General features: G+C 45.5%; 1 protein-coding gene across 5 annotated transcripts in view; it reads left to right on the top strand.

Annotated features, from left to right (window-relative positions):
* Positions 1-10,641: 10,641 nt before the first annotated feature.
* The window catches only part of LOC141105637 (ovostatin-like), a 91,008-nt gene continuing 87,049 nt past the window's right edge, over positions 10,642-14,600 (top strand). For all 5 annotated transcript variants that reach the window (XM_073595606.1, XM_073595605.1, XM_073595602.1 and 2 more), the window contains exon 1: positions 10,642-10,793. In XM_073595606.1, the coding sequence (XP_073451707.1) occupies positions 10,729-10,793 (65 nt within the window). In that variant the 5' untranslated portion in view covers positions 10,642-10,728. The remainder of the gene's footprint in view (positions 10,794-14,600) is intronic.

Raw genomic sequence — 14,600 nt, 5'->3', positions numbered from 1 at the left:
AAGCGTGAGTGGTTGGTCTTGTTGGGCCATCATGGCCAAAAGGCAGCCATTCCTATCACCCTGTTCGAAGACCCATTTATTTTTATAGGTTTATAATCTAGTGACTTCCGTCAGGTGTAGTTGTAAATCTCTGACCAACCATCAAGAGATCAAAACATTCTGTAGTGGGGTCTGAGTTATGTCATGGTATGGTCTGTTACCAACTGTTGTAGAGACAGAGTTGTGGCCACTTGTTGATTTTTAATAACAGCAATGGAGGAAATATATTGCCCCCTTGCGTAAGAGGAGGACTCCATATTGTGTTCCCAGAATTTGGTTAGTAGAGGCGGAATTTTATCCGCTAGGGGGCTGTGATTCGATAAGCCACTCGGCAGGTAAGACGCCTCCATTACATCTGCAAGCAATGAGGGGTTGGAAAAGGCCAGGTCAATGCGAGATGCAGTTTTATAGGAGGCTGAATAACAAGAGTATGACCTGGTATCAGGGTGTTTCCACCTCCCAGATATATGAAGTCTCCCCTAACCAGCAGTTTTGCCGGGCAAAAGAGGGTGATCCTCTCCAGAACAGAATATAACATTTCAGATGAAAAGGGTGGAGGAACATATATGTTAATTATATTATACCTTTGAGACCATAGCGTGAATACTAATATCACAAATGTACCCTGGGGGTCGGTACGTATCTCCTCAAGCAGACAAGAGAAATGTTTGTGAATTAGAACTGAGACCCCTCCAGCATACGTGGAGTAGGTGGCATGAAAAGCCCTAAAAACAAAACAAAAAAAAATCTAAGCCTTTACACCCAATTTAATGCAGATGTATAGGCAACACCCCAATTAAAAGAAATGGGGAAAATGGCAATAATACAGTAACCAATCACACTATAGCAAAGAATATATATGTAGTGCTACCCCCACAGGAGCCGCTGGTAATTAGGGCCCATTTCCCCCAGTCACAGCATACACAACCTGGCTCAAAGATCAGTTTAGAGGGTTCCATTTAGGGTTTTTATTGGAACAGTAACTTGGGGGGTAACCTTTCATCCATATTCTAAATTGCTGCATTTGTAAATTTTAAAAGCCAATATAAAGGAATAGCAGTGGTAAAAAGCCCTTGTGGATTTAAGTAACTTTTTTTTTTGTGTGGTCTCCTTTAAGGGGGTCTTATGTCTACATACATTTGCTAGTAGGTGTCCCTCATTCCCATCTCAAAATGTTGGCAGGTATGGCTAGGCTTCTCTGTACAAAGAAACAAACAGGCTGTTTTTTATATGAACTCTGGCTGCACTGTACTTTCTTGGATGTTTTGTACAGCTCCTGGCTGTATTGGGCAAACTTTAAGCAGTATTGCATGCTCCTGGTTGTTTTACACAACCCTTGGCTTGCTTGGGAAGAACAAACCACCTCACACTCACTTCTTTGTATAGCAGGATCAATTGCTCCCAGAATAGTTAGGTTTCCTCCCACCTACTCCCTTCTGACTCTGCTCAGTCTCTGAACACAGCTCTCTTTGATAGGATCCTCAGCTAAGCCTAGCTGGAACCTAGATGTCTTCAAAGGCTCGAGGACAAGCCCATGCCACTGTTTAATGTGGTGGTCTAGGCCAGATTTTGTGGGAAGCAAGCAGACTAATGGAACGGGTGTGTGCTGGCTTCATATGAGAGATAGAGTTCGAGCTCAGGGCAGTGCCAGGACAAGGTGATCTGGTGCCCAGGGCGAAGATGGCAAACTGCGCCCCACCCAGGTATAAAGAGTCAGTGTCATTTCAAAACAAGAAAACACTTAAAACAATACAATATAATACTGTAGCTGCAGCCCCGTCACAGTATATGTACTGCGATGGGTCGGCAAATGGTTAAAGTGTAAAGAAAATCTGTAAGGTGAACTTACACTGAACCCCCTTTCCACTCCCCCACCCCCCGGTCCCGCTAACCTGAAGTCTGGCGATCCCCCAAACTGACAGCTGGTATCGCCGCTGTACCGGGATTTGAAATCACTGTGTCTTTCTCTCCTCTTCGCCCACGGTGCCAGGACAGGCTTCGTGGGTTCTGATTGGTTGGCGCCACCTGATCGCGCTGACCAATTAGGATGCTCCTAAACGTACCTGCTGACGAGGTACGCTTTGGAGATTAAAATGTGGGGATTTTTAAGCCCCGGACCCGTGAAGGGGCGGCCCGATGTGTCAGTGTGGGGGATCGCCACGCTCCAGCGGGACTGGGGGGGGGGGATAGGAGGGCATCCTGTGCAAGTTCACCTTACAGATTTTTCTGTAAAGGTGAATCTAGCCTTTAATTACCAATGGTATTTGTAATATGCAGCATGAGGAGGTTCATGTATTGCCACTGGTCACTAATAAGGATGGGCGAACAGTTCGGCCCGAGCATAAGTTCGGGCCGAACTTTGGTTGTTCGGACGGCAAATTCTAAAGTCGCAAAACCCCGTTAAAGTCTATGGGACACTAACATGAAAAACCAAAGTGCTCATTTTAACCACTTCAATACAGGGTATTTTCACCCCCTTCCTGCCCAGGCCAATTTTTAGTTTTCAGCGCTGTCGCACTTTGAATGGCAATTGCGCGGTCGTGCGATGCTGTACCCAAACAAAATTGATGTCCTTTTTTTCCCACAAATAGAGATTTCTTTTGGTGGTATTTGATCACCTGTGTGGTTTTTATTTATTGCGCTATAAACAAAAGAAAAGCTACAATTTTGAAAAAAAAAAACACAATATTTTTTACTTTTTGCTATAATAAATATCCCAATTTAAAAAAAAAAAAAATTTTTTTTCCTCAGTTTAGGCCGATACGTATTCTTCTACATATTTTTGGTAAAAAAAAAGAAAAAATTGCAATAAGCGTATATTGATTGGTTTGCACAAACGTTATAGCATCTACATTTTTCCAGCGCATTTTTCCCGTGTTTAGAACAGTACCACAGCAAAATGACATTTCTAAAGGAAAAAAAGTCATTTAAAACTGACCGCGGCTGTAATGAATTGTCGGGTCTCAGCAATATAAAAAAGATAAAACTCATTGAAAAAAACAGCATGGGTTTCCCCCCCCCCCAGTCCATTACCAGCCCTTTGGGTTTGGTATGAATATTAAGGGGAACCCCGAACCAAAAATTTAAGAAGAAAAAATTGCGTGGGGGGTCCCCCAAAATCCATACCAGGTTTTTCAGGTCTGGTATGGATATTAAGGGGAACCCCGCGGCAAAATAAAAAAAATGCGCAGGGGCCCCCCCAAAATCCATACCAGACCCTTATCCACGCACGCAACCTGGCAGGTTGCAGGAAAAGAGGGGGGACAAGAGCGTCCCCCCCTCCTGAACCGTACCAGGCCACATGCTCTCAACATGGGGAGGATGCTTTGGGGTCCCCAAAGCACCTTGTTCCCAATGTTGATGGGGACAAGGGTCTCATCCCCACAACCCTTGCCTGGTGGTTGTGGGGGTCTGTGGGCGGGGGGGCTTATCGGAATCTGGAAGCCCCCTTTAACAAGGGGACCCCAAGATCCTGGCCTCCCCCATGTGAATTGGTAAAGGGTACATTGTACCCCTACCATTTCACAAAAAAAAAAAGTGTCATAAACAGTAAAAAAGACAGGAGACACTTAGGGACAAGTCCTTTATTAAAAAATAAAAAAATAAAAATGTCCCATGATGTAAATGTCATCTCACACTGTCCGACGAGCCGAAAAAAGAAAAAAGAAGCCACAACAGCTCCGCCTCCATGGGAGACTCCCGCCGAGTAACACTTCTTCTCGATGACAGCTGTTATATAGCCGAGGGCGTTTTAAAAATGACTTTTTTTCCTTTAGAAATGTCATTTTGTGCAGGGACAGTTCTAAACATGGGAAAAATGCGCCACTTTACAGGCATACTATAGACACCCCCCAGGTACGATATTTAAAGGAATATTTCACTTTTATTTTTTCACTTTAAGCATCATTAAAATCACTGCTCCCGAAAAAACTGCCCTTTTAAAAACTTTTTTTGCACTGATACATGTCCCCTGAGGCAGGACCCGGGTCCCCAAACACTTTTTATGACAATAACTTGCATATAAGCCTTTACAATGAGCACTTTTGATTTTTCATGTTCGTGTCCCACAGACCTTAACGGTGTTCGTTCGAATTTTTTGCAAGTTCTGGTGCGAACCGAAACGGAGGGGGTGTTCGGCTCATCCTAATGCCGCGTACACACGGTCGGACTTTTCGGCTACAAAAGTCCGACAGCCCATCCGACAGACTTTCAACGGACTTTTGACGGACTTGCGGCAGACTTTCTAACAAACGGACTTACCTACATACGATCACACAAAAGTCAGACGGATTCGTACGTGATGACGTACACTGGACTAAAACAAGGAAGTTGATAGCCAATAGCTGCCCTAGCGTGGGTTTTTGTCCGTCGGACTAGCAAACAGACGAGCGGATTTCTGGGTCCGGCATAGTTACGACGTAAAGATTTGAAGCATGTTCCAAATCTAAAGTCCGTCAGATTTGTGGCTGGAAAAGTCCGCCGAAAGTCCGGGGAAGCCCACACACGATCGGATTGTCCGCCGTATTTGGTCCGTCTGACTTTTGTAGACGAAAAGTCTGACTGTGTGTACACGGCATTAGTTACTAATGCAGTAATGACCAGTGTCAGTTAATTAACCCCCTTGTGCTGCATTAATGGCAGTGGTGTCAGTGTTATGCTGCAGCACAAAGGGGTTAATGAACACTGATACTGATGCCACTAATGCAGCACAAAGGGGTTAATTAACTGGCACTGGCCATTAATGAATTAGTGACCAGTGCCAATACATGAACCCCCTCATGCTGCATATAGCAAATACCATTGGAAAATGATTAACCTCACCCCCCCACCACCACCAGCATTAGCCGATTCATTGGTAGATGCCCATCTGCTTACTTTTTACTCACTGCCTGGTTGGTTCCTCCTCTCGCACTCACTGCGCTGCCCGGCAGCTCTCTATGGTGCTCTCTCCTCCCGCCTCCCAGCCGGCCTCTGTGACGTCACACCTCTCTGGGACTCGGAAGCGCCTGTCAGACAGAAAGAAAATTCTGTGGCTCTGCCTGACAGGGAAGGGAAGACCGGGTCCTTTGCTTGTCCCGGGTGCAGGAGTGCACTCGGCACATCTTTGTAAGCAGGCGTAGCTCTGTAGTGTTGTAGGTGTGGCCGGCGGTAGTCAGTCACTTGTTGCCCAGAAAATTTTAGCAGCACACTGCCAGCACTGCGCCCCCCCCATTCCTACAATAAATTGCTCCGCCTAGGGCATCCGCCCCTCTCCCCCCCCCGTACCGACCCTGGCTCAGGACCCCACCCACCCGAGGGGGTCAGTGTGTGAAGGGATTAGTAAGAGGTGCATGTCTGCACCGGGCTGTCCAGGTCGGGTCAGACCAAGGCCCGAGCCTGAGAGAGAATCCATGAGGGACAAAGCAAGGAAAGACAGAGCTGAGGTATAGCATCTTTGCACGAACGCTGGGATGTGTTTGATGGTCAGGAGGATGAAAAGGTACTAATGGTCAGAAGAATCAAGAGGTATTAATCTGAGCAATAAAGCTGCCAGCCAAAAGAGCCAGGAAGCCAAGTATGATGTTTTGTTCATATTGATGGTGAGAACCCCTGCGTGGGAGGGCATACCTGTATGAACTTTACTTACTTTTACATAAAATATCTAAACATATGGTCCAGATCCATATCTAAACATGATCCAGAAATGCTGGTCTTCTCTCGCCCAAAGCTCATTTAAAATGGTCTGTTGCAAAGTGGAAAACTGTTCTGTGGTCAGACTAACTGAAATTTTACATTTTTGGCAACCATGAACACCATATCCTCTGGACTAAAAAAGAGAGTGACTTCACTGCTTTCAGCACTCAGTTCAAAAGCCTGCATCTCTGTTTATATGGGGGTGCATTAGTGCATATGAACTGGGCAGCTTGCACATCTGGAAAGGTAAGAAGGATATGCTGCCATCCAGATGACGTCTTTCTCAGGGAAGGCCTTGTCAGCAGGACAATGCTAAACTGCATACTGCATCTATGACAACAGCATGGCTTTGTAGTAGAAGATTCTGGGTGCCTAACTGGTCTACCAGCAGTCCAGACCTTTCACCACTTGAAAATATTTGACGCATTTTTAAATGAATAATATAACAAAGACAAACCAGGACTGTTGAGCAGTTAGAATTCTATTTCAGGCAAGAATGGGCCAACATTCCTCTCCCAAAACACCAGTAACTGTTCTCTTCAGTTCCCAGATATGTACAGGTGGTTGTTAAAAAAGAGGGGATGCTGCACCATGGTAAACTAGGCCCTGTCCCAACTTTTTTGAGAAGCGTTGTTGCCATTAGGGATTAGATAAACACCCCCCCGTTCGGTTCGCACCAGAACTTGCCAACAGGCAAAAAATGTGTGCGAACACCTTTAAAGTCTATGGGACACGAACATGAAAAATCAAAAGTGCTCATTTTAAAGGCTTATATGCAAGTTATTGCCATAAAAAGTGTTTGGGGACCCGGGTCCTGCCCCAGGGGACATGTATCAATGCAAAGAAAAAAGTTTTAAAAACGTCCGTTTTTTTAGGAGCAGTGATTTTAATAATGCTTAAGGTGAAACAATAAAAATGAAATATTCCTTTAAATATCGTGCCTGGGGGGGGGGGGGGGGGGGGGGGGTGTCCTTAGTCTGCCTATAAAGTAGTGCATCTTTCCCGTGTTTAGAACAGTACAACAGCAAAATGATGTTTCTAAAGGAAAAAATGGCATTTAAAAATGCTTGCGGCTGTAATGTATTGTCAGGTCCCAGCAATATATATAAAAATCATTGGAAAAAAAAAACGGCATGGGTTCCCCCCAGTCCATTACCAGGCCCTTTGTGATCTATGTACATTGCAAGGATTTTAGCAAACTTTGTTGCAGATTCTTATCTTTTGCTATTCTGAAGAAATCCCTGTGTGTTTGTCTGTATCCATGTGGGAAACTGAGCCTAATGGGAGTGGTTTTATAATTATCAGTCTGCTGTACACCTGCAGGGCTCTAATAAGGAAAACTGCAGGGTCTGCATCCCTTTAGACGTGATTTCATATTGGGAGTATCTCACCAAAAATGACATTCTTGTTGCAGGAGATGTCAGAAATCTCAATTGTATCTTAATGCAGACTTCTGGGAAATTCAGTGACCCAAACAAGCGCTCTGTACACATTTCAGGCGGTCATATTGCATTTTCAGAAAATTACAGCGGCTGCAGATTGAGAAGGAAAGGTCATTTTTAATAACATTCAATTACAATATGACTTGTCTCGCAATTGTATACGCTATATAATTTTTTCTTTATTTGCCATTTTTTCCCCCCACGTAATTGGAATTACCCTTTAAGTATTAACCACTTAAGGACCGTCCAACGTACATATACTGCAGCAGGGCGGCTATTAAGCGCAAAATCACGTTTCTGGTCTGGGAATGCGTGTGCCGCCGGAGACCATCCCCTGCTGTGATTGGTCACAGTGGGAACCAATCAACGGGTCCAGTGGACCCGATGTCCGCCAAAAGGTGAAAATCGAGATCTTGTGTTTCTGCTAAGCAGAAACACAGATCTCTGTTTTACTTTAGTCAAAGCATTCCCCCCACAGTAAGAAAGCACCCCCTAGGGAAACATTTAACCCTTTGATCGCCCCTGATGTTAACCCATTCCCTGTCAGTGTCATTAGTACAGTGACAGTGCTTTTTTTTTTTTTCTTTAGCACTGACCACTGTATCGGTGTCACTGGTCCCCAAAAAGTGTCACTTAGACCCCTTTCACACTGAGGCCGTTTTCAGGTGCTTTAGCGCTAGGAAAAGCGCCTGTAAAGCACCTGAAAACTGCCTCCCATTAATTTCAGTGTGACTTTTCACACTGGGGCGGTTCGCTTGTGGGATGTTAGGAAAAGTCCTGCAAGCAGCATCTTTGGGGTGGTTTTGTACCACTGTATACAGTGCTCCCAAAACGCCCTGCCCATTGAAATGAATGGGCAGCGCTTCGGAAGTGCCGCAACGGGTGTTTTAAACCCCTTCTTTGGGGTTAAAAGCACCCCACTAGTGGCTGAAAATCTAAAAACAAGCAGTGCTTTACTGCTAACGGCTGCCACTTTCAGTGTGAAAGCAGCCTAATGCCGCGTACACACGGTCGGACTTTCTGGGAAGCTAGGTCCAACGTACTTGCCGCCAGACTTCCGGTGGACTACCGCCGGACTTTCTGAACGGACTGACTTGCCTACACACAACCGGACTTTCCGGAATCCGGTCTTCCCGACGGACTTCCGCCGCAGAATGAATGGACTTTCCCACACACGGACAAGTCTGTTCATTTTGAACGTGACTCGGGTATGACAGGACTAGAAAAGGAAGTCAATCTCGCTTCTATCGGCGAGATTGAAACCTTGTGAGCCCCGTCGCGGGCATCCCAGGCCCTTAGGTCTGGTATGGAACTGTAAGGGGAACCCCCTACGCTGAAAAAATGGCGTGGGGGTCCCCCCAAAATCCATACCAGACCCCAATCCGAGCCCAGCCGGTCAGGAAAGGGGGTGGGGACGAGCGAGCGCCCCACCCCCCCTCCTGAACCGTACCAGGCCGCATGCCCTCAACATGGGGGGTGCTTTGGGGGAGGGGGGGACTATATAAGTCACATCGGAGCTCTCAGAGAGCATTCCAGCTGGAGAGAGCATTGTATCAACATGGGAAGAAGAGAAGAAACCAGAAGCCCAGAAGCCACAGGCCAGAAATCCGGACCTACACTGGCAAAAGAGCAGCTTGAAGACAGCGGAGGAGCTGACAGAAGAACTGGAATACTGGGAGAAGAGGCCAGAGGGAGCGGAGAAGAACCAACCGGACGCCGGGAGAAGAGGAACCGGAGGGACCCCCGAAGTCGGAAGAAGACCCCTGAAGCCGGAAGAAGACCCCCCCCCCCCGGAGCTGTCTAATAAATTACTTTAAAAACCTGTGTAGTGTGTTTTATTATTGACACTTTTTCCCTAGGTGAATGGGTAGGGGTACCATGGGGGTCATCGGCGGGAGCGGCGGCAGAGGAACAAGAACACCAGACAAAGAAGACAGAAGAAGAGCAGAAGAAGAAGGAGGGGGAGAAGGAGAAGACAGGAGGATGAGGATGCGGGAGAAGATGGAGGAAGACCGGAGGAAGAAGCGGAGAAGAAGAAGAAGATTTTTAATAAAAGACTTGTCAAAAACTGTCTACTGTATTTTTTAACATTACACTCCTTTTTTTTTAGTGAATTGGTAGGGGTACAATATTTGCATGGGGGGGTGGGATCTGGGGGCCCCCTAGTTTAAAGGGGGCTTCCAGATTCCAATAAGCCCCCCGCCCGCAAACCTCAACAACCACGGGGCAAGGGTTGTCGGGAAGAGGCCCTTGTCCCCATCAACATGGGGCAAGGTGCTTTGGGATGGGGGGGCGCAGAGCCCCCCTGCCCCAAAGCACCCATCCCCCCATGTTGAGGGCATGCGACCTGGTATGGTTCAGGGGGGGGGCGCTCGCTCGCCCCCTCCCTTTCCTGACCTGCCAGGCTGCATGCTCGTATAAGGGTCTTGTATGAATTTTGGGGAGACCCCCACGCCATTTTTTTAAAATTTTGGCATGGAGGTCCCCTCCGAATCCATACTAGACCCAAGGGCCTGGTATAGACCTGGGGGGGACCCCACTTTTTTTTTCTCAATTTTTTTTTTACCTGGAAATTCTTTTTTTTTTTTACATTGAGCGGGAAGCCCGCTGCCAACTGATGACTCATCGGTTGTTCAGCTTCCCGACCCTCCTTAGCAACCAGCTATATACAGTGTAAAAAAAACCCGCAAATCGCGGCAAAATCGTGGTAAAAACGCGTGTCCAAAAATGCGGCAAGCACCACAAAAAGCACTGCAGAAACACTCAAAAGCAACACGTATAGATGTGAATCGAGCCTTAATGAAGAAATTCAATTGTTTACAATTTTTTTTATTGGATATGTTTTACAGCAGAAAGTAAAACATTTTTTTGTTTTTTTTTTTGTTTTTTTTTTTCAAAATTGTTGCTTTTTTTGTTTACAGCGCAAAAAATAAAAACTGCAGAGGTGATCAAATACCACCAAAAGAAAGCTCTATTTGTGGGAAAAAAATGACATTTTATTTAGGTACAGTGTTGCACGACCACGCAATTGTCAGTTAAAATAACGCAAAAATGGCCTGGTCAGGGAGGGGGTAAAACCTTCTGAAGTGGTTAAAGTAGAAAACTTTAACCACAGAGGTGATCAAATACCACCAAAAGAAAGCCCTATTTGCGGGGAAAAAAATGATATAAATTTCATTTGGGTAAAGCGTTGCATGACCGCGAAGCTGGCAGTTAAAATAGCGCAGTGCCGAATAACAAAAAATGGGGGGTGTGGGGGGGGTGAGTAAAACCTTCTGGAGGGCAAGTGGTTAAACACATTTACATATATTTTTGTACAAGTCCGGTCCCTAAATCCAAATTACCTGCTTACCTAATGACCTGTAAAGCAGGGGCGGTAAATGGAGCCTATTACTGATGTACGAGGAAATCACAGAAGAAGAATACATCACAGTATATTTGCATGTCTTCATCTTAGCCGGTCTTGGCTAAAAAGTATGAGGAAGGAGGAAGTCTCCGCCCCCTTCTCAGGTGTATATAGACAGGTGAGCGATGAAGATCTGGGACAGGTGTGAGGAGTTGTATACCTGGTGACATGGAGAGGAGAAGTCTGCTGGCCCTGTGCCTCCTGTGTGTCATCCCTGCAGGCAATGCTGAGCCGTAAGTAACGTCTTATGGGGACTTTTAGACTACTTTTGATTGTAGTTCCTGTGTACCTGTTGGCTCTGTTATACCTATTCACCTGTATTTATATAAATGTGGTATATGTCTATTTAAAAAAATAAAACTTATTTTTATTAACCATATTTTATATAAAATATCTGATGGCCAGTTCATGCCACATGCAGTCCAGTGTGTGTGTGTGTGTGTGTTGGTGTGTGTTGGTGTGTGTGTGTGTGTGTGTTTTATTGTGTTTTATTGTGTTTTTTTTTTTCTTCTGCATCAAAAATGCATGCAAAGTAGATTATGTGGTTTTCAGTGGCATAGTTCACATCAGTGCTCGCAGTTCCAGTGCGGTCCATTCCAGAAAAAAAAAGTAGAACATTCTGCATTTTTCCTGCACTGGACTGAACTGGAACACTGGACAAAAAGCATCGAAAAAGCACTGGAACGCACATGTCCTTATTTCAGGTTAAAAAAAAAATGAGGGGGAAAAAAAAATGCACTGGAACACATCAAAAATGTGCATCTGGAACGCATCTGGACTGTGTTTCTATGGTGTGAACTAGCCCTGAATATTATTATTATTATTATTATTATTATTATTATTATTATTAATAATATCGTATGAGCTGCATGCGGCTCACAGCAGGGGTCCGGTGCCTCCTAGTTCACTGTTTTCACACCCAGATTTTAGGCTGAAATGGACCAAAAGACGCACAGAGTTTTTGTGCAAAACGCAATGGACCCGCTGCGGAGATATGTGAACCAGCTCCATAGAGAGCTGGTCAAAATCATTCTGCTATTGCGAATTGGATGCAGGGGATCCCACATCCAATTCACAATGGTGTGGACCCAGCCTAAAAGAATATTTTTAATGGAGACTACCCCCACTTCTTCTTTTTTTTTTTTTTTTTTTTTCCCAACCCTCATACTTCCTCAGGAGTGCGGTCGCGTGCTATGAGGCATTAGGGTTACTTCCTGACAATGATGTACCCCTACCTCCTCCATGTATTTGGCTATGAGTGCCCTACAATTTTAGAAATGTCACTTCACACATATACCGTGGAACCTCAGATTGCGAGTAACGCGGTTAACGAGCGCTTAGCAATACGAGCGCTGTATTTTTAAAAATCATAACTCGGTTTGTGAGTGTTGTCTTGCAAATGAGCACGATTCAGGCCAAAGTGTGTGCAGTACCGCGTTTAGCCTGAGGTGGGGGGGCGGAGCCGAGCTGTGGCAGTTGGCGCCGTCCAGAAATGCACGAAAAGACCCAAGGACAGCTCGGCTGACCTCGGCAAACCTCGGGAACGGAGTCTTTCCGAGGTTTGCCGAGGTGTCCTCGGGCCTTTCCAGCCGTTTCTGAGGCTCTCCGGCACCCCCTCCACCTCTGGCCGCATGCGGTATTGCATGCCATTGAAGTCAATGCGGAACTAATTATTTTTGTTTCCATTGACTTCTATGAGGAAACTCGCTTTGATATGTGAATACTTTGGATTACGAGCAGTCTTCTGGCTCGCAATCCAAGGTTCCACTATGTATATATGTGTGTGTGTGTGTGTGTGTGTGTATGTGTATGTGTATGTGTATATGTATATATATATATATATATATATATATATTATACATAATATATAACATACAGCCTCGTACACCCAATCAGATTTTGGGACAAACGTTTGTCCGTTTTTTTTTTTTTTTTTTTGCATGCTAGTCTACTACTTCCCTTAACCTAAAAGGTTTTTGTTTGTTTGTTTTTTTTTTTACACATCACAGAAACCTGACTTTAACAGGGGTGTGTAGACTTTTTATATCCACTGTATACAGGTTGTGGAAGCAATTTTATCTTTCATTGTTCTTGTTTGGGTCACCTTTTTGTTCTAGCTTTTTGCAGTTTATACTTCAGAAAGCTGTGCATTTAATCTGTTTAGTGATGGATTGCTATGCTTAAAGCAGTAAATGACCCAAAAGCAAACATTTTATTATATTGCAGATTATTAACTCTAATGCCCCGTACACACGGTCGGACTTTGTTTGGACATTCCGACAACAAAATCCTAGGATTTTTTCCGACGGATGTTGGCTCAAACTTGTCTTGCATACACACGGTCACACAAAGTTGTCGGAAAATCCGATCATTCTGAACGCGGTGACGTAAAACACGTACATCGGGACTATAAACGGGGCAGTGGCCAATAGCTTTCATCTCTTTATTTATTCTGAGCATGCGTGGCACTTTGTCCGTCGGATTTGTGTACACACGATCGGAATTTCCGACAACGGATTTTGTTGTCGGAAAATTTTATCTCCTGCTCTCCAACTTTGTGTGTCGGAAAATCCGATGGAAAATGTGTGATGGAGCCTACACATGGTCGGAATTTCCGACAACAAGGTCCTATCACACATTTTCCGTCGGAAAATCCGACCGTGTGTACAGGGCATTAGATGTGATGGCTGCATTAGTATTCAGAGCACAATAGCACTATGCAAGTACAGTTGCTCCAGAGCTTAGTAAATGAGGTAAAGCTTCACTTTACAAAGAACAACCAATCGCATGCAAGGAAAATAAAAAACAGCATTTTTTGCTTGTGCATGATTGGATGATGGAAGCCAACAGAGCTCTTCCTCATTTACTAAGCTCTGGAGCAACTGCACTTTCAAAAGTGCACAGTAAAAATTGACTTTAATAAATCAACCCCTTTGTGGGAACCAGCGATCGGTGATAAAAATATGCACTGTCACTGTACTAATGACATTGGCTGGGAAGGGATTAACATCTAGAGCAACCAAAGGGTTAAATATGTGCCTAACAAGTGTTTTCTCACTTTAGGGGAGGTGCTTTTACTAGGGGAAGGCATAGATCCCTGTCTCTGCTTTGCAGGGACACAGGATCAATGTCTTCCATACTGACAGAATGGCGATCTGCCTTGTTTACATAGGCAAACCGTCCTTCTGCCCATGTACAGAATGCCCGGTGGGCACCAGCGGACGTCGAGTCCGCCGGACCCGCTGATCGGCTCTGATACCCAGAAATGCAAGATCATGTATATACAGTGTATATATAATCCTGTGCAGCGCGACCGCCCTTTAGAAGTAAATCTGCTATGAGGTGGATTGCAACTGGTTAAGATCATCAGCATTATGATAACTCACAGACAGCAGGCACTCTATCATGGCTCTGGCTGGCTCTGTGTCAGTGTGTCACATGACATGGCTGCTGGGTGCTGATACATATGACCAATAAGGTAACAAAATCAGCACCCAGCAGCCATGTTATGTGACAGAGCCAGCCAGAGCCATGATAGAGTGCCTGCTGTCTCTCTCTGCCTGGCGCCACTACCCACCCGCATCACAGCCTCTCAAGTCTCACTCTCTGGGCTCCGGCTACTACTGGGTGGGGAGCGTAGCTGAGCAGAGGAAGATCACTCCACCGGGGGAAGGCAAGGAGATAGGCAGGCAGGCGGCTAGTGGGGACTTGAGCCAAGGCAGAAAAAACATGCGATCGGGAGCGGAATGGTCATGCACCCGAAACTGAAAAAAATAGTCCCTCGGCTCTGACCAGCACAGGATGATCAGAAAGGGGCACAGATAATGGAAAAAAATACACCCCCCTAAGATAGTAGGAGCGGCGGAGCGGGGTGCAATTTTTTTTTTTTTAATTCTGCACTGACTGTCTTTGAAATTGCTCAGGCCCCTGTTCAAATCCAATCTGGGGACAAAACCGGGGACAGACTTGGTCTGGGCACAGTGTCCTCATTCTGGGGACTGTCTCCAGAAACGGGGGACGTCTGGTCACCCTACTGCAGG

This window comes from Aquarana catesbeiana, linkage group LG08 (genome assembly GCF_042186555.1).
Source record: "Aquarana catesbeiana isolate 2022-GZ linkage group LG08, ASM4218655v1, whole genome shotgun sequence".
In the NCBI taxonomy this organism is placed as follows: domain Eukaryota; kingdom Metazoa; phylum Chordata; class Amphibia; order Anura; family Ranidae; genus Aquarana; species Aquarana catesbeiana.
This window is presented reverse-complemented; position numbering and strand designations above follow the sequence as displayed.